Source organism: Hemitrygon akajei, chromosome 31, assembly GCF_048418815.1.
Source record: "Hemitrygon akajei chromosome 31, sHemAka1.3, whole genome shotgun sequence".
Classification (NCBI taxonomy): Eukaryota; Metazoa; Chordata; class Chondrichthyes; order Myliobatiformes; family Dasyatidae; genus Hemitrygon; species Hemitrygon akajei.
Window position 1 is genome coordinate 17,292,654 of NC_133154.1, and position 26,795 is coordinate 17,319,448.

At 37.4% G+C, this 26,795-nt stretch overlaps 1 protein-coding gene across 6 annotated transcripts in view; it reads right to left on the reverse strand.

Moving 5' to 3' along the window:
- The window catches only part of LOC140719010 (putative RNA-binding protein Luc7-like 2), a 59,602-nt gene that overhangs the window by 27,752 nt on the left and 5,055 nt on the right, over positions 1–26,795 (reverse strand). For 3 of the 6 annotated variants that reach the window (XM_073033324.1, XM_073033328.1, XM_073033327.1), the window contains exons 2-4: positions 17,234–17,304; positions 10,781–10,875; positions 7,143–7,241 (exon numbers count right to left, since the gene is read on the reverse strand). In XM_073033324.1, coding sequence (XP_072889425.1) covers positions 7,143–7,238 — 96 coding nt within the window. In that variant the 5' untranslated portion in view covers positions 7,239–7,241; positions 10,781–10,875; positions 17,234–17,304. Of the gene's footprint in view, positions 1–7,142; positions 7,242–10,780; positions 10,876–11,957; positions 12,242–17,233; positions 17,305–26,795 lie in introns of those variants that run through there. The other 3 variants (XM_073033323.1, XM_073033322.1, XM_073033325.1) reach the window with 2 other exon arrangements.

A 26,795-nucleotide genomic window follows, 5' to 3' on the forward strand; every position in this document is an offset into this window, starting at 1 on the left:
CAAGCTTTTCTTTTCCCCATTAGTTGATTGCATCATTATGATGTGGCACTATTACTTGAGTTTACAAGAAATCATTGTTTTATTTTCAGTGCTACCACTGAGGGTCTAAACTAGTTTGGTGGGGGTTTGGGAGGGGAGGGTGGATGTGTGTATCCAAGCAGCAGAGAGGCAAATGAGAGGCTGGAAATCATGGTGCAGTGATGCAGAAGTCAATGACTGCAAGTTGAATAGGCATGACAGGCAGGGGAACAGCAGGCAGTGAGAAAAGCCTGTTAAGTTAAACTGCTTTAATTTCAATGCAAGAGGTAAGACCAGTTAAGGTGGAAGTGCTTAGGGCTTGGATAGCTGGGACTGGGGTATTATAGGCATTATAGAAATATGGCTAAGTGAGGGACAGGACTGATACCTTAATGGTACAGGATACAGGTGCTTTAAGTAGAGTAGAGACAATGGAAAGACAGGAGTCATCACATTTTTGATTAGGGGGAAAATCACAGCAGTCGTCATCAATGAAATTACTGAAGGAACACTGAAATGAGGCTTGATGGGTGGACCTGAGAAATTAAGAAGGTATTTAATAAAGAAGGATTGTTGGCATTATAATAAAGGCACCCATATAGTCAACGGAAATTAGAACAAATATGTATTAACACTATAGAGTTATTTTAATAGCATCGGATTTCAACTTCCCAGCATAGACTGCAACTGCCATATTAATGTCTTAGATTTGGTGGGATTTGTGAATTATGCTCAGGTATACCTCCTTGGGCAGTATATACAAAGTCCTACAGGGGACAAGACAAAGCTTGGCCTACACTTAGGTAATAGGGCAGGACAGGTGTCTGAGGGAACAGTGGGGGGCCTCACTTTGGCACTAGTAACCATAGTTCTATTAGTTTTAAAATAGTTATGGAAAGAGACATAACTGGTTCACATGTCCAACTTTTAAATTGGAGCAAGGCAAGTTTTGACAATATGAGACAGAAGCTTGCATAGGTTGATCAGGTTTTCTGAGGGCAAAGGAACCTTAGGCTCTTAAACGTGCAACAGTGAGAGTTCAAGGTCCACATGTTTCTGCTAAGAGGGGCAAAGATAAGAGTAGGGTACCCTGGATGATAAGGAATATTAAGCCCTTGGCCAGGAAAAAGGAGGCATGTGCCAGGTAAAGGAAGCTGAGATCAAGCACATCCCTGAAAGAATATATAGGATGCAGGGAATCAGGAGATCAATAGATTATGAGAAAACTTTGGCAGAGAAGATTAAGGAAGATCTAAAGAGATCTTATACGTATATAGATGGAAAAAGAGAGATAAAATAGAGCCACACGAGATGAGAAAGGTTCTTAATGAACACTTCTCTGTTTTTACCATGGAAAAAGACATGAAGACTTTGGAACCAGAAAAAGTAAATTGGATTGTCTTGGGGATAGTCTACATTACAGTATAGATGGTACTGGCTGTCTTAAAAGGTATGAAGGTGGACAAATCTCCATGGCCCGACCAGGTGTATCCAAGAACATTGTGGGAATACAGAGCAGAAATTGTGGGAGCCCTTGCTGAGATAATTGCATATTGCTAACCATGGATGAAGTATCAGCAGATTGGAGGAATGCAGGTGCTGTGCCTTTATTTAAGAAAGGCAGCAAACACTGGGAACAGTAGACCAGTAAGCCCAACAGCTGTGGTACTTAGATTACTGGATAAGGATAAGATATAGGATACATCTGGAAAGATATCTGGCTTTGTGCATGGGAGATCACATCATACAAACTTGATTTGAGTTTTTTGATGTGACCATGAAAGTTCAGGACAGGGCAGTAGATGGGAGCTAGAGTGATTGAGTTTAAAAGCAGCGAGGTTATGCTGCAAATATACAGGTACGGGTGAGGCCACACCTGGAGTACTGTGTGAAGTTCTTGTCTACATACTTAAGATATACTGGCTTTGGAGACAATTCAGAGAAGGTTCACTAGGTTGATTCTGAAGATGAGGAGGAAACTGAGATATGAGGGGAGACTGAGTCACCTAATTCAGATGAATGAGAGGATGTCTTAATAATAGGACAGGTAAGATATAGGTATCTTAGGACATAGATGAGAAAAAAAATGCTTTCTTCAGAAAGATGTGAAACAGTGAAATTCACTGCCCAAGGAAGCAGGAGAGGCTACTTTCTTAAGTATATTTAAGACACAATTTAACAGATAATTACATAGTAGGGAAATTAAGGGTTATGGGGTAAAGACAGGCAGGTGGAGCTAAATCCAAGGCCTGATCAGTCATGATCTTACTGAATGGTGAAGCAGGTTCAATGGGCCAGATGGCTTATCCATGCAACATCTTTATGTTAATATAGACTTCAGTAAGGCCTTATATAAGGTTCCACTGGTGGACTACTCTAGGAAAGTTAGATCACATGTAATCCAGGAGCTGCTTAACAGGAAACACAACTGACTTGATACAGTGAAACTTCTGTTATATCGTGATTGTTTGGGTCCATAAAATGTCATCATGAAAAAAAGCGTTTAAAAAAAAACGCTAAATCAGGGTTCAAAAAAATCAGCATTCAAACTGACCCAATGTTGACCTAACATCCTAAAACACCCCTATTTTTCCCTATTTGACCTGTTTTTTGCACTAACACTGAGAAATCCCGTGACGGTGTTTAAATTGGTCTAGCCATCCATTGCTAGCTTTGAACTGTTAGGTTTCTCTGTTGATCTGCTTGTCAGCTTGAGCTTTGAGAATAGGACCAGAAATTGGAAGGCCTTCTGAGCGAGCCTGAACGAACCACTCGTATGGGGAGTCATCGAGGCTGACATCTTTGGCTGTCTTCAGGCGTTTGGCTTTTAGTCCTGCTTCTTCTTCAACTTTGTAAAGCGACACGCGTAATTTTTCTTCGTGAGATTTCCAGCCATGAAGTGCAACTTGAGTTTGACTTTTAGTCTTGATCGCGTCAAGTACGTGAAGCTTATCTTTTACAGAAAGATTCTCTTTTTCTAGCAGTTTGTTCCATTTTGAGCAAAAAAAGGTCCAATGGCTCACACTAAATGCTGGTGGAACGCAGCAGGCCAGGCAGCATCTGGTCAAGACCCTTCGTCAGGACTAACGGAAAAAAGAGAAAGTAAGAGATTTGAAAGTGGGAGGGGGAGGGATGAAGCCAAGAGCTGGGAAGTTGATTAGCAAAAGGATACAAGGCTGGAGAAAGGGGAGTATGGATTAACATGAACATGGAGTCCAATGACTCATTGCGTTATATCTGAATTCGCGTTAAATCAGGGCACGTAAAATCGGGATTTCTCTGTAGTTGAAGCAGAGGGTGATGGTGGAAGATTGTTTTTCAGTCTGGAGGCCCATGACTAGTAGTGTAACTCAGGGATTGGCACCATTGCTGGGTAACAATGTACAAGACACAGGGTTTCAGCCCAAAACGTCGACTGTACTTTTTTCTATAGATGCTGCCTGGCCTGCTGAGTTCCTTCAGCATTTTGTGTATGTTGCTTGAACTTCCAGCATCTGCAGATTTCCTCTTGTTTGTGATGAGACATAACCAGGCAGATGACAATGAAGATCAAAAAGTCAACTGAGTAAGAAATGGCAAAATACAGCTGTGTTTTGGAAACTCAAATCCTGGTAGGACATTCACAGTGAATAACAGGGATCTGGGGAGTGCTGTACAACAGAGGGATCTTGGAGCACAAGTACTTAGTTTACTGAAAGTGGAGTCATGGGTAGAAAGAGAGGTGAAGGCTGCTTTTGGCATGTAAGCCTTCATAAGCCATGGCACTGAATGTAAAAGTTGAGAGGTCATTGTGAGGCTGTACAGAACTCTGGCAAGACTGTACTTAGGAGTATTGTGTACATTGTGGTCACACTGCTGTAGGAAATAAGTTATCCAACTGGAAAGAGTACAGATATTATTTACAAGAAGGTTAGGAGGACTCAAGGGACTGAGTTGTAAGAGGAGGTTGGACAGCTTAGGACCAACAGCTTCCCAGAACCTTGCAGGAATACTGCACAAAACATTTTTAATATCATTGGTGATAGAAAAACAAAGAGTTTCAGGAAATTAAGTTGTAAGATAGACACAAAATGTCTGCAAAAGGTACTTAGGCAGATTAAGCAGGAGAGGGATAAAGATTGGAAATGCAATGCAATGTAGAAAAATATTATCCATTTTGATAGGTGGAATACAAATGCAGAATATTTAAACAGTGTGAAATTAATGCATGCTAGTGTTCTTGTACATATAGTGACTGTATGTGAGTACAGTAAATACAGTGGATTCAAGTTAAATGGGACACATCCAGACCAGTACATTTTAGCATCTGTCCAATTAGCCGATGTTTAAGGGAAATAGTTAAAACAGGTATTAAAATAAAGACAAACTACTGTTTAACTGAGTAAAAATACTATGTATTTAAATGGAATAAAAACAAATTAGAACACTACCAAATCTACAGAACTGTTCCAGTAATTCATCCAGAGCCCAATGCCATATTCTTTTTATTGACTAAATGGACAAAATAAACGCAGACACCTAGTGCAGATAATGGACTATCTTCATACAATGCTTTCATTGATTGCATCCTCCAAATCTTCATTTTCATTGTAACATTTAAGATACCTTCAAATTCTTCGTAGTTCTTAAATTGAAGTAGTGAAATTGTTTCATTCTCACTCCCAGACGTTTCCAGCTTCTCCAAGCCTGAATGCTTGAAACAGCAATGACTAAAACAGTCCGGAATTGTCTTACTGCTTATTACTCGCCAACTATCAGTGCCAAAAATCACTGCTTTTTGAATACAAACACACACACACACACAGCTGATGCTGCTTAAAAACAGTTTGCTCTAAGCATAGTGCAGTGGCCACACAAATGCACACAACTGATGCTAGTTAGAAACTGTTTAACAACTGTCTCCTGTCCCAATTAAGCAGCATATTGTCCCAAATAAATAAAGGCATTCTTGGCTATTTTTATAATTATCTTTTGCTCTTTAAGAATTTTTCCAAATAAGTAGCTGCCCCAATTAACTGATGGTCCAATTAACTGTAACTCACTGAAATTAGGTTGGCTAAAAGGATGTTGTTTCCCCTCAGTTTCAAAGAATGCAAGATAATTCTTTTGAAGGCCAGAGATCACAGCTGAAATGAACTCCAGAACTCTGTCTAGATTTCTCAGTCGTAGACAAGCAAGAACATCATTGTCAGAAGAGAAAAATAGACACACCAACATTCGAAGAATCTCCAAACATGGAAAAATACAGTGCAGATACAGGCCCTATGTACTGACTTGATGCTAATTTACAGACATTTCCATCTGCCTGCACATGGTCTCTATTCATCCATTCCCTATCTGTTCACATAATAATCCAAAGGCCGTTGCATCTACCTCTACCATATCTCTTGGCAGTGCATTCCCAGGCACCTATCACTTCTGGTCAGCAAAACTCTCCCAAATCCTCCCACTGCCACCACAAAGACACATCTGTAAGTATTTGTTACCTCCACCCTGGGGGAAAAACCTGATCAACCTCCCTATTCATACCTTTCAGAATTCTAAAACTTCCATCAGTTGCCCCTCAGCTTCCAATGCTCCAGAGAAAGCAACCTAAGTTTGTCCAACCTCCCTACATACTCTATAATCCAGGCAACATCCCTGCAAATCTCTTCTGCATACTCTCCAAATCTCCACATCCTTCCTGTAATGCAGCAACCAGAATAGTAGACAATAATCAAAACGAGCTATTTTCAGAAATGCAACATTATTTGTAATGTTAAATTACATTTAATACACACAATTTAAGTTAAGGATGCAACTATAGCTTGGGAAACCTAGTTTACATAAACTTTCAGAAGTTAAAATTAAAGCTTAATGAATTGAAGACAAATCATCAACCTGGTAAGGTCCATGAATAGTCGGAGAGTAGGGATAACAGGTTCATCTTCTTTCATTCATTTTCTGGGATGAAAACATTGCTGCCAAGATCAGCATTTAAAATTCATCTCTTACTGGTCTTGAGAAGGTGGTGGTGAGCCATTGCCTTTAATATTCCATTCCTTTGGTAAAAGTATGCTCCCAATAGGTAAATCCAGCAGTGATGAATGTTTCACAAACAAAAGAAAATCAGCAGATACGGAAAATCCAAGAGACGTGAATATTTTGTAGCTGCTCTCAACCAGGTCACACTTCTGAACTGTGCTTTCTAAACAGTGAAAGGACTTTGGGATGTCATTGGTGATGTCACTAACTAAGGACACATAGTCTTCAGTCACCCACCTTAGTCACAGTACTTATGTGGTTGGTCTAATTGAACTTCTAGTCAGGGGCCACAACAGAATGTTGATAGTGCTGGTAGTAGGGGTTCTGCAATGGAAATATCCTTAAAGGCCAAAGTTGTGTGGTTAGTCCAACTGGAGATTTGTCATAGCACAACATGTGGCACAAATGTTACTCATCAGTTATGACTCAATACCTGATTATTATCTAGGTCTTAATGCAGACAGGCATGGACTGCTTTGTAGCTCAAGAATTGATAGAATTGAGTTTTAAGCAGAAAACCTATATTCTAATCTTAAAATAAATGAAGAGACCAAAGACAATTGGGCTTGGGCATTACTGAAGGAGTTCCTCTAGGCAACACACAAGTTTTTTTTCTGTTGATCAGTATGATTCAAAGTTGTAAAACAATAAAACATGAAAACTTCCAGGTTGAATACTTTTTATTGGCATTGTATTTAGGATTTTGAAAGGTATATCTGTTTAAATATACTGCATGCCTGCAACAAGGCTGTTAATCAATACCAGTTTCTGTTGAATTCAAGAACAATTGTGCAATTTCAGTTACTGAGAGATTCCTGTTATTTTTGCAGTTTATTGCATTTCACTAATGTATTCCAAATAGCTACATGCAATATATCATTTTCAAATACTTAATGAATTTTGTTTTTAACTACCGAAGTACACACAATTAAAACCCCAATTGGAGCTGAAAACTGTTATTTTTAAGTTTAAGCTTATTTTTAAGACCACTTTAAAGTTCTCATCTTCATGTGGAATAAGGAAACATATTACAAAATAGAAGTAAACAATGTTCCTAATGTTTGCACCAATTAGTAATTGTTAATCACATGATGACTTACATCCATTTCAAAAAAGTGGTCCTTCAACTTGGAGGCAATTTCATAGTCTGCTCTTAATGCAAGGTCATGAACCTTTGTGCACTCTCCGAGGTCCATTCGCTGTAGGAAATGGAGGAGAAAAATGTTGGATTACCAATTAATATTAAATGCAAGGTGTGAAAAAGCAAACCAAAATATCAAACCATTCTTCACAATGAAAAGCACCAGAGAGTACCATGACACAAAGAAAATGCTGTAAATAAAATGACAGATGGATGCATTAATCAACAAGAATTCTTAACAGCTATGTTTAATGCAGCCAATGATTTAATGATTCACACGGAGAAACTTCCAAAGCACAGCGAGGTATTAAGAAATTAATAATGGGGGGAGGGGCAGAGGGGGAGGAGGACGGAGGGGGAAGGGGGCTTTTGTGAACCATCTGAAGATTGTCACACGGTTTGCTGCTGCCAAGTGAATAAAATTAAACTCAGTCTCACTCTTTAGTTAACAGAATTTCAATTTTGTTAAATGAAAAGGAAAAATTTTCACCCAATAGCAGAACTGCATTTACTATTCTGCCATAGTTTTGAATTAATTATCAGCTATATGGCTGTGTTCATTCTACTGGTAACAAGCTTAATAAAAGCACTAAATTAAAATAAATACTTTATTTAGTGATCAAAAACTGACATGGGTATGCACAGAAACTCTTCACAATTAACAGCACCACAGCCTACCATGAGACACAGAAAATGCTGTAAATATTCAGCAGATTAGGTAGCATCTGTGGAGAGAGACAAGGTGTAATGTTTCAAGTCGATGACCCCTCATTGGAATTTGAACACATTTTAAATTGCAGAGAAAGGGAAAGATGCAGAGGATGGGAAGAAGACCAAAACAAAAAGTGAATGACATAACAGGTAATGGTAATGGTAAGTTTGGTAATGACAGCTACTCTGGAAGAAATGGTCTTGAACTTGGAAGGTGGAATAACAAAAAATAAACTGCTAGAATTCTGAGATTAAAAAAAAATTCAGTTGCTATAAATCTGTGAAAGAAAACAGAATGCTGGACCGATACAGACCATGCAATATCTGTAGGGGGAAAATGTCAGCATTACAGTTAACATTTCATTAGACCAGCAAGTTTTGATACAAACTGGAAAAAAATCAGTCATCAGAAACAGCTGAATTCAACGTTTGGTGTCCTGAAGGTTGTAGCATACCTAGTCAGAAGATGAGGTGCAGTTTCTCGAATTTACATTGGGCTTTCCTGGAATAGTATAAGAGGCCAATGACAGAAGTCAATGTGGGAGTGCGATTAAGAATTAAACCTACTTCTTCGGTTGTCCATCAATTTCAATGTTAACTGTGCTGAGAGTTTAGTCTCTGCAGGCACGTTTATGGGCCACAAGACCAGCACTGGATCGGCACTGTCTCCCACATCGACTGCATTTGTGATTTGACTGGTCTAGCACCGAATGTCTGCGTTCATGACCTGCTTCATATTTCTTCTGCCTTTTCTCCTCGATAGCTGGGATTGACTTCTTGACAATGCAGCACCAACTTCTTCTGTCCGAAGCATCTTTCTCCCAGGTGTTGACATTCATGTCAGTGGTCTTCATATGGTTCTTGAGCACATCTTTGTAGCGCAGCTTCTGACCACCATGCTTCCTCTTTCCTTCACGTAGCTTGCCACAGAAAACTGCTTTGGGTAAATAATCATCGCTCATTCTTGTGACATGACCAGTCCAATGCAGCTGAGAAGCTGTGATGAGCGATTCTGTGCTGACCGTCCCAGCACGTTTGAGCACCTCCACACCTGGTATCCTCTCTTGCCACTTGATGTGTAACATTTGGCGTAAATGCCTTAGTTGTGTCTTGGTCAATTTCTTGATGTGCTTCCGATACAATGTCATCGTTTCAGTTGAATAAAGCAGAGATGCAGAGGAAACCACTTCACGAGTGGTACAGTACATTGGAAGCACAATGAACTGTTGCTTCACCTGAAAGGAGTATTTGGGTTCATAGAGCCAAAAGTACAGGCACTGTATCTCCTGATTCTTACCCTCCAGCTGCTTGTTACTTTATTTCTCAAAACCACACCAATCTGGACTTCCTTCAAACAATGCTCCAATACTACCCAATGTAAGCTCTCATCTCCTCACCAGGCATGTTATAGCCCTCAAATGAATTCAACAATTCAGAAATTGCTTATGCATTTTGCATCAGAGACAACCAGTTCCAGTACGGTGCTTAATTAGATTTCTAGCAACTGCAGTGCTTTTTCTATTTCACCTTAACAACATTTTTTTCTGATTCATCTCCTACTTAAAAGGTCCTTCAGACAGATCAGTTGCAAATAACAGGGGTATCCAAACTGAAATATTAACTTCTTATAGATGTCATACATTTCTTGCAGTTGAATTTGCAAACCTTCACCAATCTTGCTTAGACTTTTTAACTGGTCAGTCTCTCTTGGTCTCATCCTATCACAGAGGTTTCTTTTGGTCTCCTCACCCCTTCCCTTCCTCGGCAACTTAAAACCTGTTTGATTTCTAATATTCTTTTTTTAATGGTTAAAGTTCATCAACCAAAAACATTAATTCTGTTTGCCTCCTCTGATGCTGCCCGAGCATTTTCCATCCCCCCCCCCCCCCCCCCCCCGGAATTTTACAATCTGCAGGCTTTTTGTTTTTGATTAAAGTGACACAGTAGCATTGGGATAACACATTCTGAATTTGAACACACTTAGCCATGGCTTAATGGCTAATATACTTAGCTTTGAATAAGGTTCTAATCCTACTGCAGAAATGAGAGCACAAAATTCTAGGCTGACACTCCAAAGCTGAACTGAGGGAGCACTCGTTGAATTTTATGGAGAACATAAGTCATCCCATGTCCCATTTTAAAGAATAGTGGACTAAAGGTACTCTTGACTATCAATCTAACTCTTCACTACAAAACTAGTGTGTAAAACTTGCTGCATGTGTACTTCTTCCTTTACAACTGTGGTATGAAGTACTTTTTTCTCTTCCTAGGGATAGGAAAGGCACTAAGTGGACACAAACAATCCCTTTTCCATTATAAATTTTCATGCCGTATAAAATGGTGACATAGTAAATTTGCTTTGTTGTTGCTCATACTATGTACAGTGCATTACTGAACTTTGCAACGTGTCTCAAGTTGTTTTACACAAAAAAATGGCAATCGTGATGGCCTGTTGAATACATTTCAAAATGAGTTGAAACCCAAAGAACAGAGACAAATTGAGTAACCTTAGAATGCAAAATCAACAAATCAACTAGCACAGCATTAAATAGTGTATTGTATAAACTAAAACATAATCGTGCGATTTCAAAACTATGTATTGCACCACTACTTTACACAAGACAACAGCAAATGTGAATTCAGATAAAGTAGAGTTAAAAAGCAGAATGAATGAATTTGGTTATTTCACATTGAATCAAATGGAAGGATTCTATTGAGCCAACTCGATCTCACTATAGTGTGATCCTTTTACATTATAAAGCATTCCCAATGTCATGAAAATAAGAATGAAAGATATCTAAAATTACAAAAGGCACAAAACAATTTCCAAGATTTCACCATTTTCACAGCCAAAAAAAGGTGTATATAATTAACAAAGTAGTTTACCGTTCCAGAAAGAATGTCATGTGGGCAGCAGCTCAGGAGATGGCTCTTGCAGACCCGATCATCCGTAAATCTGATTCTCTGCCGACTGGCATCTCCTGTAATACACGGGTCATAGTGCAAAATAAGGTTAGACAGGAAACTAGAAATCACAAGACAAAACAAGTTATTTTTAAATCTCTGACAAAGTATGTTTCCAATACCTTGCACCTTTCCCAAATTAAATGGACAATTTAAAACAGATACATAAGATTAACCCATAGTGGAACTCATTGATGGTTTGAAGGTTTCACCAAAAAGAAAATTACAACAGTTGAGTCTGAAAATTTACAGTAAAATTACAAGCCCACAACTATTGAAACTCGTTATTTTTACAATAGGTCCTTAAAACCAAAGGCTTGAAATATTAATCTGAATATTTGAATATTAATATGAATATGGAGTTCAAGCTCCATTACCAACTTAGATCCAACCTCTTGCTACTCAATTGTTTATTTGACATAGCACATGTCAGATAACTATGGAAATAAAGATAGATGCTTTTTTTCTATCTATTGGCTGCTTGATAGCAAGTTATTCATTGCTACAGGACTCAATGAAAGCAACATAATTTTTATAAAGTTACAGAAAAGCAATAAATTTGATGAAGTATTAGAATTGTTTTAAAATAAAATTCTATGTTTGAAAATATTAGATTGGGATTACTTTTGAAACAATAAGCTTTAGGGGTTAATCATTGTTATCTCAAGTACCTTCCGATAACCACCTTATGTGTATACATTTAAATTGCTGCTGTTATCGGCAGTACCATGGCATACAAGGAAAATTAATTATTATAGAACCCACAATATTCCAGGGACTATTATTCTCAAATATATTACCATCCGAAAAAGTGAACTTTGCTCTGTGTACACCATCAAAATTAGCAGTAGTGAGGACTCATTAAAAATTAGCTGAAGAATTTCCCCCTTCATACAGGCTAAGAGCAACATCTGGTTCAAATTTCAACGGTTTACAAGATACAAGGTAAATACAGTAGCCTTCTACTGGGAACTCATTTCTACTGGGACTTACGGGACAAGGCAGCCATTGGAAACATACTTTTACAGACAAGTACATTTTACTGTCGATAAAAAAAAAAATCACACAGATGATTTCATGTTTGTTTAGGGCAACTTGCATTTAAGAGGTCATCTATCAGTCTTTAGTGAAGAAGGTTCCAGGCAAGTACCATGTCTTGGAAATAAAACCTGAAGGAAAATTAACTTTATAACTAAAAAGCTGGCAACAATTACACCAATTTCAGGGAACAAAGCCCACCAACAAAATTGCCAGTCTATCTGGACTGTACATGCTTAGAGTGCAGTGTGTATAACATTGGACTACATTTTCATTTCAAAGTTACCAGAACAGGCAAAGAGGTCCATATCAACAAATTCATTTAAAAGAAGTCTGAACTCCTTGTCCTACCTTAAGAGAAACAAAGGGAAATGTTTCATCCGAATGAGGCTCCTAAAAGATTCAAAGAAGATGCACTACCACTTGAAGCAATTTGAATGACTGACTGAATTCCATTTTAGACAGCGATCATGCCAAAAAAACCAAATTAAAATTAGGATTCCAATTTAAGTAAGGGTATTCAGAGGAGGTCACTTACAGTATTCTCCATACTGACCTGATTCGAACCCACTTTATACACCTGCCCACGCACTTCTTTCATCTAGCTGCATTGGAGCCATTACATATGAGAGCGATAACGGACAGGAGAAAAACACATTGAAATCACATAAAACTAAAAAAAAAATTAAAAAAAGATGAAAACACCACTGAGAAGACGAGTTATAAATACATTATAAATCACCGCCCAGTATTTTATAACCTCAATTATATCACAGAAGTGCAATGCGTTCACTTGTCTAAACTACTCGAAGCAGTTAACTTGTTAATTCTAAACCCACTTGTGCAAGTGGCAAAATTTAGGATGCTGTTACGAAAAAAAAGCACATGGGAAATAACATAAGCTCCATTAAGTTCACACGCCAAACAATATGCAAATTTCACAAATATAATTTTGGTAGTTGCATCACCCTACCCTACAGATCCTGTGTTGCAGTGGTCCAAAACTTAGACCGCATGCCAGGTGAACTCCTGTGAGAGCAAAGCATTGTTTAATGGATATAAACTGCTCAGAGTACAAAAAAACATTAAAAAATATCTTTTCCATAATTTACATTAATAAACCATAAACTGCATAGTTGATTTTGTCTGAACTACATGGCCTTTATTAATTCCCCATTCCACTTCCCAATATTCTGTACATAGTTATTTTCCAAGACATGATACCTTATGGAATTCTTTCAGTCCAGTACAATAGTAATTTGAAATCAACTGCAAACAAACCTTGTTTTTTTATCTTTTAGAACAAAAAAGGGATTAAGAATAAGTAAATTGAAAAGCTTGCAAAGTGAGAATACACACTGCGAGGACACCAGCCTCCATCTCTTCCATTATTAGTGACTCAGCTGCAGTGTTTTATACCCTGGATGTTGGGAAGTTAAAGAGGGGAGAACGTTCAGTATTACACACCTGCAAGAAGGGACTTGCACTAATCACACATCAAGTAAAAATGAAACTAAAGTACCTGCTTTTAGTTTTAAACAATGTATGCAAAGTACCACCTGTAAATACTTGGTTGATTAATAGTTCACTTCCCTGAAGGCCATTCCAAATTAAAATGTAGGTTTTTTAGCACTGCACAACTGTGGGAAAGATCATTTCTCATACGCTGGAAACAACTCATGGGCATTAATAAAAATGAACTTCTGATATACGTTCTAATCAAAGTAGTTGCTATTAAACTTTTCAAAATTGAAATCACACAAGTTCAAAAGAAAATGCAAGATAAGGTAGATATTATTCTTTCCCTAAGGAGTGATTTAAACTAGAATAGGAAAAACAGAATGGTGGAGGAATACAGTAAAGTCTTGGGTTTGGAAACAAACAGGATGGGCATCAACTGCTGGTTGCGTCATCTTAAATCTTTCATTCAATCCTATTCTTTGTAAGATCATACATAGAATGCCATACGCATTAGTTTGATACTTTTTCAAAACAAGCCTTGACATTAATACTTGTAAAAGTAAAAATTTGAATTCCCAATAATGAATATCTTACAGCTTAATTAATAGGTTATTTGTTACAATTTTGCGGGACAATTCTAACTTTTGGAAACACTAAGCAATAATGACTGGTACAACAATCGGGTTAAAACTTTGAGCACATCCATAATCTATTTGCAGGAAATAAAGTGTATTTTATACCAATTATTTGGAAACCCATGTTCAAAATGTATTAAATTCTAAACTACATCTCAGAAATTTATAGTTACAAATTAACCCTTAAGCTCCTTAATAAAGAGCTGTCAACAAGAAACTGAAGCATGCTTTAAAAAATACAAGCATCAGGCTATATTTTAATAAGTCTCTCTTAAGAAGAGATTTTCACCAGTGATGAAGCTCAGTTCCAATTATATAGTTAGACTCATTTAAATTAAAACCAGGGTTTGAGGAGCATTTTAATGTTCTATTTTGTAAACAGAAAGTTATTGGGTATATTTGCTATTTGCAAAAGAATTACAAACCCAGAGGAGCAAGTCTTCTAATGAAATCAAATAATCTGATTTTGACAGTATTTAAATATCTGAAAATATCACTCAATAGCTCATGTAAATACTAACTTTTCTCAAGAAAAGCTCATGAGAAGAAAGTGTTTTTAAATGTTTTTTGGTGATAATTTAGGAAATATTCAGGTTTGGTGGAATAGCATACACACAATGTGAGTTAACAATGTTGGATAGCTGTGCATATGTACAAAATAGGCACAGCAAAATGTAGTGTAATCTTTTCCAGAGCTTGGTCATTATCATATTGTTGACTGGACTCTTAACTATCTCATAAAAATATAACATTACCTACACCTCAGAACTGTATTAAAATTGGTCTTTCCCATGTTAACAGTATTTTCATTTTCAAGCACTGAATTAACTATGAAATCAAATAGGTACATAATGCTACATAAGCCAACTCAATCTAAATTCAACTTAAGACAAAGTAGGAAGCAGTTTCAATGTAAATGGGCAATAAATAAACAAAAAAAAATCACATTTCCAGTTTTTAATCACATTTCATTGTTTAGTCCAGAACTGCTCCAGTGAGAAAACGGCAGTGGAACTTACACAATTGAATTAACCATAAACAAGGATTTCTACGTAGAATATTTTACACATATGGCAGAGTCTAGGGACAACAACAGGGGTAAATATGGTTTCAGTCGTACTAAACAACAAATATACCCAATAACCTTACAATGCAACAGATGTACCCAACTACCTAATGTCAAGCCTTGTTTGATAGTCAAGTACAAACTATTGTATGTAACAATTCTATGTACTCTTCCTTCAATGAAATTTGGGCATATAATATCCTCTTAGCTACTCAGGTAACAGTTTTGTTGTACAATAAATGATCTTGTAGCCTACGACATCAGGTGCTTAGCAGAAAAGTCTATTGCTAAGTTACAAGATTGAAGCAATTAAGGCCACTTGATTTAAAACTGGAGCTATTTTATTCATTTTTATGATTAAAATGCAGCAGTATTTTTAGCTGTGATTAAAGAAAATACAACAGATCGGTTGCAAATTAAAAACAATTCTGGAAAATCTCAAGGACACCACAGTAAAACATTTCCATAAAACTCCCAAATTAATCAAAGTGATATTCTAGAGAAATGGTTAATCCTCATGAGTGCTAACCTAGATAAAATACTGTTTTCAATATGGACAGAATATTTCCAGACTCAAGATGTGTGCCTTTAAAAAGGTGATGAACTGCTCTTCTCCCAAACTTACGTTCCAGAGATTGCTGAGCTCACATTCCTCACATGGAGTCCTCAAAAGGGTTAACTCTTCCTGGCATTAGCAGGAGAGAAAGCCACCTCATGAAAGATACAAATGCTTTCAAATCCACAGCATGAAAATATTGATAAGGGATACCATTATTATTAGCTGTACCATCCAATGCTTACTTTCTCCTGACAGAAGTAACTAAGAAATTTGCAGTAGAAAGCACTGGCTTGAAGCTTAAATCTTGATGAACAACCATGGAATATTTAAACTTTTTCATTACACAATCTGGTTAAACAATTATTGTGAAAATGTTCTTTTTTAAAAAAAAAATGACAGACATTTGCGATATTCATTTTAAAAAAAATGAACCAGAACAATTCCATAGAAGATCCAATTTGATTAGTTACTACAAAAACAAAACTCAGAACTGAAGAGCAAATGCCTGCTACACTCGGGGAATGAGAAAGAATATCAAATTTTACGGGAGGACTGCTCCAAGTTTTGATTCTATAATGGGAATCAAACTTTTACTTGCATTTTAATTAATGCTGGTGGCTCCGTTCACTTGCAATTTCTAAAAATATTCCAGGAGTAAATTAGAACACAGGTCTGTTGTATATATGACACCTCATATATTCTCGGAAAAAATATTTAGGTGCTTAAAATGAAAATAGGATTAAGCAGGAAACAAAATATTTTCTCTTCCCTCTGTAAGTAAGAAAGTAGTAGAAAGAACAAGCAAAATCAGCAGTGATGACCAGGCTGCAGATCATTTTGTCCTGAATAGCTGCACTGAGAAAGAGGAACCTTGGGGTTCTCATGAGTTAAAATAAGTACATTGCATTGCTGTACAATTGATGGAGAATGGACATGATTTGGTAAGATTACTTAAATGGATAATATCAGGTTTTAAGAGTGCATGCTCATTAATGAAGTTTGAACGCAGGTGGCAATTCAACCTGTAAATTCAGGCTTTTGCCAGAACCACCTGACACCTTAGACATCAACTATCAAGTGCAATTTGGTTATTTGCAGACTTTGAACCGGAGCAGATATTATGACTTTTTTTTTCAGAAGCTACCATGCAAATGTTTATTGCAGTGTGTTTGTATGCAAGGTACTAAGTCAATTTGGCTCCTCTTCTACCCAGGTGAAAAACATCATGAGAGGTAAAACCAATTCTCATAACTTAAGAGGTTTTAAAATAGCAAATCTGTGTTAAAACAATAAAACGTGATAAATCTTGAACTGCTCCAGAATACTCATATTGCGATGAGTAAGCTAAAATCACACAATGTGTCCAGTAATTACTGGTCCCAGTTTAAATCTAGTGGTCTCAAATTGCTGCTTGTAAATTAGTAATAGTGTTCCTTTTACTAATTTTCCCCTAAAAGGTAAACCTACATATCAAATTGGTCTGGCCAGAGTTGCTAGTGCTTTGCAGACTTTTTCACTGTTGTGTACACCGTATCTTTGAATATTGTAGCTATTAAAATTGACCGTTTCCTTGTCCACATTTATTAACACAGCTGGAAAAATTAGTTATGACTCACGGCTCGATGAACGTGGGGTGTTTCTGTAACTCCCTTGCAGACTGAAGTAGGCAGGCAAAGATACACTGAACCTTTATAAATAAAACAAGGGGCCAAATTGTTCAGTTTGTATAGGTAAAAAAAAGAGTAACGCCCAGCAAATTCAACAATGCATCTAACTGCAGTATTACATTCCATGGAAGGGAGAAAAAAAAACTTTTGTAGTTATATGCAACCCAAAGGCTTTAAATATAAAAGTCCTTTCCTTCTGATCCATGTAATCAGACATATGCCAGTTTAGAATGCCTCATGAAAACAACTGAATTTCCCCAAATTTAAACTATTTCCCACATGCCTCTCCCAAACCCTGTTATTTGAACTATTTAATTATTTCTAAACAAATACTGCCCCACCTTCACCTAAAAAAGCCCAATGGGAATGCACTGGATCTCGAAAAAAATTAACTGAAATACATTAAAAGCCATCAGAAACACGAATTATTGACCAGCAGCTTTAATATAATCTTTTAGATCAAATTATAAAGAATGGGCACTATTGAATAAGTAGGTCATATTTGATAAGTTTTGTAATAAACTAACTATTGTCTGACTGCCAAATAAATAAGTTACTAGTTCAGCCAAATGCACATTACATAAATATCTAATTACAATAGTGTAGCACTTTGGCCCAGATTTTCTGGAGTGAAGACTTCTGCTCACATTCACTGGCTTCCTTCAACTCATTTTCCCATGGTTGGATCTGGAAGTCTATCTTGCTGATTAAGATGACCCCTCCAAATGTTGCAATGGCATGATGTGAAGCCAGTAGAGTCTCACACGATTCCTTTGGAAGTTTTTCTGTTAGCTTGCAAACCCCACCTCAGCTTTGCCATTCTGCCAAAGCTGAAGTTTTATCTAAAATCTGTAATTCACCTGGGGTCTTTCCCTTCTTCAATGCAGTCCTACAATCACCATTCAAATGAACTGGCTCACAAATACTGATCAGGGTTCCAAGAGCAACTTCTCCAATGTAAATACTGAAGAACCTCATCAAGCTCCTGTTCAATAGGGAATTCAATAGCGAGTTCAGCCAGTAAATCCGGTACTTCCACATTCATGCAACGATCCAAAAACTTACCAGTACTAATGTTGAGAAACACCAGCAATGCACTGCAGAACTGAATCAGTGCTGCATTATTGGTTAATATTGATTAATAGAATTGTAGAAAGCCTAGAACAGTACAACCCAGGAACAGGGCCTGCGTCTCAAAACGTCTGTGTACTGAACCTATCTAGAAAGTGGCTCAAATCTAATGATAAATTGAAATATATGCATGCAGACTGAAGACTAGATCAATAAGATGCATAAAAATTCCATTAACCAGATTAAAATGTTCAATTAGGTGATAGTTGTCACAAAACATTGTTCAGGAGTTAATTTTAAACAACTGGGAATTAAACAAAAATTAGGAAGCTGAAACACATTTTTGTGGGCAGCATAAGATTAAACAAAGTTTACCAAAACCTCATCTAACAAGATTCAGAATTGTTTGTTTGTAATCCGAATAAAATCCCACCATGTGTATTTTGAATGTCCAAAAAAAGTCATGACAAAGAGCACAACGAAGTAACCACACCACAGTACAAGTGCCTAATTCCTCCACTAACATCAAGGGCACCAGATGAGACCCCTCCCCCCAAAATTGGACGCACAGATTAAGAAAACTACAGAAAATGTTGCACAATTACCTAGCAATCAAGCAAAACACGAACAGAAACAAGTGAAACAGGCTATTCTGCTCCTGTTAACATTCCTCTGCATGGCACCTCATTACAAGATTCTACAAAGGATTGTGACAACTGCAGAGATCACTGGGTTCTCTATTTTGTTCATCTGAGATACAGTACTTACTAGGAGCACTGTGTATGCAGGGCCCTTAGCATTGTTAATGACCCCTCCCATACATCCAACAATCTCTTTGAGCCCCTACCATCAGGCAGGAGGTACCATAATATTAGGACAAGGACTGTTAGGATGCAGAACAGCTTCTTTCCCCAGGTCGTGGAACAACTGCACTCCATGCCACCACCCAGGTCTCACCACATGAGGCATCAGCAGCATTATACTGTTTACTTTTTAACTTGCAACGTAAATGCACCTTATTAATTGTTAAATTATTTGTGGTAATATTATTTTATGTGTGAGTTATACATAGTGCTGTTCACCTTGGTCAAGAGGAATGTTGTTTCATTTGGCAGTATACATGCATATTGTTGATATGACAATAGAACTTGAACCTTGACAGCCACGAGGAGATACACAATTTAATTTCCCCCTCCTTGCAAACTGGGCAAAACTGTTTGAAGGATAGTTGTTAAGTGGATCTGAGCACATGGAAATTTATCATTGTTGACCACAAGTGAAACAGTAACTAAATCAGGCTAATCAATCCAACAAGCATGTTTCTCTCCTCTGTAGGATAGAAGACTGCAGCATTCATTTAATAAGCATTTAGCCTCCTAGAATTGTGGTTGGATAAATGGTATAAAAGGTCTGTCACATGGACATTCCATTATTAAAACTGTAATGACGTATCTCACATGCATTCATAAATACTCCTAAGTATTAAATTTTACCTATGATTTCATAGCCCTATTACTACAACACCCTGGCAAGAGTACAATTAATTCGTCCAGGGACAGTCCCAGGCCCGGCTGCAAAGGGAGAAGGGTTGGGCATGGGGCTAGGAGCCCCATCCCATAAAAAGCCAGTGCTATAGAAATGCCAAAAGCAGCTCCAAAGACCTCAAAAACTCTGGCAAGCTGCTGTCAGCAGCCTATGCCCCAGCCTATGATGGGCTTAAGAATATAGTTACAGTAAGACAAAAATTAATAGCAACTACATGAAAACGTCAATACTGAAACAATACCACTAAACCAAGGTTTTTTGACTGAAAAAAACTGTCACTTTTCAAATAAGAGCAATGCATACAACCTGATTTATTCCCAATAATTGCATAGACTTATTTTAAGAACAGTTTATCTGGAATAATGCTTTTAAACATTTAAGTCTCTGTTACTGAAAGAAACATAGTTGAGTGGTCATCCTATTTTGAAAAGGCTTTGTGAAATTTATAAACAACAAAGGATGTAAACTGAATACTTCAATCAAGTTCTTCCAGCATTTGCATCAATAACTAACCACAGACCAGGTAGATTTACAATTAAACATGCCTCAAAGCATCATGCCATAGCTGGTTTACAAGTACTTTCAAAGGAGTCTGTTGTAACTAAACTCTTAATTTATTTTTAACTTAGAGCTTGGGGCAGTAATTCTACACAACAAACTGCAGTCCTTTATTAACATGGCCGTTGATCAATTGTACAGAATTTTCCACCCACTGCATGATTATTTCCTTAAAAATTCTCAGATCAAAATGCTACTTTCAACTTCATAAAAGCTACAAAGATATTTTTGATTACATGATTACTAAATCACTCTTACAACATATTTTACAGTGCTTGATAGGCTAGATATTATTCCTAGTTAAAACTCTAAAGTCAAGGAAGGGTCTGTCACAGAATGAGTACCCTATTAAGATGAGAATTTTGTTTCAGTCAGAGTGAGGTGAATCTAGGGAGCTGACTGTCCTACATGTCTGTGGTGGCTTAAATCATTAAGTTCATTCAAACAGATGGCTAGATTTCTGGATAATACAGGAATAAAAAATAATGGATACTGGAAGAAAATGGAGTTGAGGGAGATGATCAGCCATGACCTTTGATGAACTGTAGAGCAGGGTGGAAGTGCCAGGTGTTCTATTCCTGAGATATTCTTCTGTCCTTGAAAGTCTAGCCTCAGCAATGCATAAAATAGGGCAAAAAGGTAATTTGTTATTATTTCAAAAGCACCTTCCCACTTAGAGAACAAATGCTAACAAACACGTGATTCAAATTGTAATACAAATTTAATTGATGTGGATTTTGAAGTCAATCACTTAACCTACAGCTGTGGTCAAATGATTAAATACATTTAAAAACAAAAATCACTTCAGGTGTTAAATGTCACCAAGTGTCAATGAAACGGGGATTGAAATTTTAGTTTAACCTTTTCAAAATAATTGAGGCACAAAAACATGAGCCAAAGTGAGTTTACAGACTACTGAGACATCCCAAAATGTGTTACATTGATTTCAGAAATGTAGTTAACGTTGTGGGCAATAGTCCACAACATTCAACAAGTAAGAAAGTGTAGAGTGGTTTTAATTAGAAGGAAAAGATCACAAAACTGGAATTTTCTGATTTTACTTTATTCTATTCATTTTGAGCCTGCACCAAAAATAATTTCATTTGCAGTATAACACAATTAAAATTATATTGAACTTATTGACTGATAGTATTATTGCCTCAGTCAATATTCTACAAACAGAATTAAAACACTACATCCCAAGAACTTACTGAACTCCATAGAAACAAACAGCTCTAAAATTCTAACCTCTAAAGAATCAAGAACTAGTTGTCATAGAAAAGAAGTACTCACAAAGACCACTGTAATTTGTCAAAGGAACTCCTAGAATCCAAAAACTGGTATAAAGTGGAATACACTTGTGGATGACACAAGCTATTACATAACAACAACAAAGTAAAATAAAATGCAGTGGACTCATTCGAGAAAATGATTTAATTTGCTGCAGTACAGGGACAAGTTTATGTCATTACTAGACAACGGGGTGACTCAATGGGGCACCCTTTGAGAGAAAGGTAGTGCAGTCTGCTGTGACCAGAATGAACATTAAATTTTCCTGAATGCTATTGGCATTGCTTTGCTTTGGAAATTGAAGAAAAACCAGTTTATTGAAAAAAAAAAGCATAGCAAGGCAAATATAGCTCCTCCTCGTTTAACAAAGGACGCTTCTGATGACAACATTTCTGGTTGATCTGCCACCCTTGTGCCTCTCGTTGTCATTCTGGAGACGTGTAGTCCTTTCATGCGCTGTCTCTTCATCTCTTCTGCTGTTTTACTTTGTCTCTGAGTTTGGAGATGTGCATTTCTCAGCTCCTTTGTCTCTTCCTCTCTCCTCCTCCTGTGCCTGTTGTTGTCATTCTTGGAGACGTGCATGCCTCTCCTTCTCTGTCTCTTCTTCTCTCATTTTTTTTTGTCCTGACTCTTTGATCCTGGAGTTGTGTAGCCTTGGCCTCATCCGATTCTTCTTCTCTTCCTCTCCTTGCCGCTTCCTGATGAAGTTGCCGTCATCTCTTGACCATTATATGTCTTCCTTCTCTTTCCACATGGCATAATTAGGCCGACCATATTTTTTTTACCCTAGTGCTGGATGGAAGATACAAAGCAGTAATACCAAAGGAAGCTGATTATTCTTGATGATGTGGTTGGTGCTCTCCTAACTGGACGTGATATAGTCAGTACAGTCTTTTGACTGCAGCAAAGGGTCTTATGGGTGTCTCACAGCACGTCATTACGGGTTGGGGATGTTATGTCATGCTTAAATTTAGAGGAGATTCGATGTTCAGTTTTTGAATCTAGTCAAGACTTTTATACATTGTGGGAACCATTTTTGAGTTATTTTCAAAACCTTTGATTTGTTGCAAAAGTACAGATGGTGGCTAATAATATATTTTATTATATGATAAGGGTTTTTTCCCCCTTTTTCTTGCTTTTCCTAACGGCTCTGACTTTGGTAGTGAGTTTAGATTTTTCTTCTGTATAACAATATTATTATATTTCAATATTACAATTTAATTTAATTTTTATGAATACAGGGTTTTGTGATTGTGACTATTTTTAATACAATGTATTTGGTACTTTTTTTTACTTATAATATATCTTCTTGTACTCTGTATTCTTTTACGCAGAAACTAATAAAAATATTGAAAGAGAAGTATGTCATTGCAATACGATTTAATGATCTCTTATTGATGGGTGGCAGTTAGATCTGTCACAATCCTGCACATGCTGATGGTGATCAGCAGTATGTGACTGCTTGAAATAGAGCTGCCCTGCCCTGAAGCTCTGGTTGGTGTCGCTGCTGAGGCTGGACGTGTGCATGCATCTTGGTGCCGCATCCTGATTTCCAAGATGGTGGATCGGCTCTCAGGTGAAAACGGGGCAGTTGATTTTGGGGAATGAACAATTTTATACGAATATATAACCCTGAACTTTGTCTGTACCCTGAACTTTGTCTGTATTCTGTAAGTTCACGCATTTTAAGTCAATTTAGCCAGTAACAGTGCTGCTGTAATGCACCGTTTGTGCTAATTGGAGGTCACAAACAGACGGGCAGAGCATGAGAGTTTTAGTAGTATATAGATAAATCATTACGATTCAAGATTGCAATATTAGAGTAGACTGAGAAGCCAATGTAAGACACTTCATGGATGAAAAGTTCAGGAAAAGATGAGTTAAAGATAAAAGAGAAAAACAACCACTACTGGATATACTAAGTTGAATTTGTTGAAGAAGGACATCGACAAAAGTGGATATATCATAGGGACAGTGCATTGGCTTGCTGCATGTGGTAAGCAGTTGAAAATAAAGGTAAAATAAGGTCAATAAAGAACAATTATGTTATTCCTATTATTCAGCAAGATTTAAAAAAATGGCATTGGCCCAGGATTCAAAGTTCTAAGTTCTCTTGGTGAAGCAGATTTGACAAAATTCTAAGTGACTGACGTGTTTACTTTTCGATTTTCAAAATTAACTTGCTAATTTCTGCGCTAATGAGATCACATTGCAAAATTCAGTAAAAGATTAGGTGAACCTTAATTTTTTTTAAAAACTGACAACACCAAGAAACAAAACATTCAACAGTCTTGGGATCCCAAGAAAGCATGAAACTAAAATGAATCAAGATCTAAATTTCAAAACAGGTGACCCCCAAAATACAGTGGGAGGTGGGTGTTGTGTTTCTAGAGTATGGTCCAATTGTGATTTCCATACTGCAAAGCCACATCCTTTGTGTATGCAATTTAAAAGTTAAATTTGAAAAACTTATTTTTAAGCAGGAATTCCATTACCCAAACAGCTCTAATGTGAAGGCCGCCTGTATAGTGAATATGTATGAAAATGGGAGACGTATACACAAATACAATCAAGCAAAAACATTCTTTGAATACATTGATGGTTAAGAGACCCCACACATTTAGTACATCCAGACAGCAGAATCATGTCCTCTCACAAACATTATATCAAATTCCAGGCAGTCCCCGGGTTACGAACATCCGACTTACGGACCACTCGTATTTACGAACAGACTGCCATAAAGCCTGCCCGTCTCTCTACACACATGCTGCCTCTAGCATTTTGTGTGTTGATAGGGAAATCCGCTCTCTGTCCTGGAGGATAAATCTCGGGGAGATACTGGTTGTCCATCCACTGTAGTTAGATAAAACCCTGGAAACAGTTCCTATCAGCTACCTGACCGTGCCTGAGGCTCAGCCACCTTCTCCCCGGTCCTGCGGGCCAGACTGCCCGAGTCTCCCCCCCCGATCCCGTGACTGCATTGACCAAGTCTACTTCTGATCTGTCACCCTGGATGTTGAAACAGTGCATCAGGAAATGGAGGTATCTGAGGGTCAGAAGAGCATGAGCTGTACCGGAACACAAAGGGACCTCACTGACACCGGGAAGAGATTCACAAGCTGGGCTTGTGTACTGGGATCGGAGGGATTCACATCGCAGAGATATTACTGGGCGGTGGAGGTGGCAGGGAATCGGTGCTGGGGTCTCATGCATAGAAAAGTAAAATATATACTATATACTAAGACAAACATTTAACTAACTGACGCTAAATAAGACCCGATGTACTTGTTCTGACTTGCGTACAAATCTGACTTAAAGACAGACTTAGGAACAGATCTCGTTCATAACCCAGGGACTGCCTGTATGTCCAAAGTAATTTTATCATTGTAAATATATCAAACCCAGATATAAATAAGTTTTAGTTTGTAGTTCTAGGTTTTCAAAGCTTAAAGCTTCATTGTTTTTAAATGAGCAACCTAATGAATAATAAACCCGTACACATTTCAGAAACAAGGAGCATGCACTCACAGCAATTACAATATTGTCACTTTAACAAGACGAACAGACTAGACAATGCAGACATTTTGTTTAAAAACATGTGTTTAAGCTAAGTTTTAGGCTTGTGGCTTCAATTTTCTGCAGTGTGTGGCACATGCTATTCAAATAATTTTTTTAAATTTTTTTAAAAAATCAATGCATTACTGGCTAGATATCACATGAACACGCACAAAATGTTGGAGGAACTCAGCAGACCAGGCAGCATCTATGGAAAAGTGTACAGCAGACGTTTTGGGATGAGACCCTTCATCAGGACTGAATTGACTGTACTCTTTTCCATAGATACCTCCTGGCCTGTGGAGTTCCTCCAGCAATTTGTGTGTGCTGCCTGCCTTTCCAGCATCTTCAGATTTTCTCTTGTTTGAGATATCACATGAACATTGGGAGCTTTAGATGCTCTTATTTTCTACACTGTTTCCTCTTCTACAAATGCAAAACAACAATTGCCGGAGATCCAAGAAATGCTAAGGTTTAATTGAAGCTGGATTGAAACAGGGCAAAGAATAGGGTGTCAGGGGAAGGAATGGAAGTGCATCTACTTGATTCAACAAATCAATGGACACATGTGAAGAAGCATTTAATTTAGGATTAAATCAGGCCCATCCAAACAGGATGACAATGCCACAATTTTTACTTACCCTATAACATTATCTTCTTAGAAAAGCAAACTCGTGTAAAAATAATTCCAGCAAACTGATGAGTAACTCTGTACAGTCTGCCTTCTCAAGGTCTCATGCAAACATATTTGTCAACGACAAGTTCAAATCCAGAATTTATTTCCGATGACAGAAGTGCTCATCGTCCCAAACCCCAACAAAATATTCCAAATTGAATCAAGGTATATCAATTTTTAGCTGGTCAGCAGGCAGTACATACAAAGCATTGCTGACTTCTCACCTGTGCATTATAACAGAGATCACGTACATCTGACCCTCCACTCACTTGCTGGACTCATTACAGAATCTTAAGACTGGAACACAAATGTCCTACATTTCATTTGGCTCCTCAACTTTTCAAACAAAGTTTTTACACCAATGGGTTGTCAAAAGGCACCATCTGGACAGTCTGGGGCTAGATATGTCCTCTGAAAGTTAAGTGATGCTCATACTAAATACTATACTCCAAAAATGGCTGGAGAAACAAAATAATGCAGGGAGAATGCACAAGATGAGCTAAACTGAATTTTATTTGACTTATTGTGTTAATGGATCTCTATATTTCTGTAACCACAGGGATCATATTTTCTCCCCTACACAGAATGATCATTCTCAAAGATACTTAGAGGTTAGTAAGAATATGATACAACTGGCATCACCTTTAGCCTTTCCATCCTATTTATTTCAAGTAAACTAGCTAAAATAAAATACTTTTTATTTTTAGGAATTTTTTGGGGGGAAAATCGAACCGTTTACTCATCAAAAATATAGATGTTAGAAACCTGGAACAGAAAACAGCTCAGGCAGCAACCATGCAGAGAAAAAAAATTAGA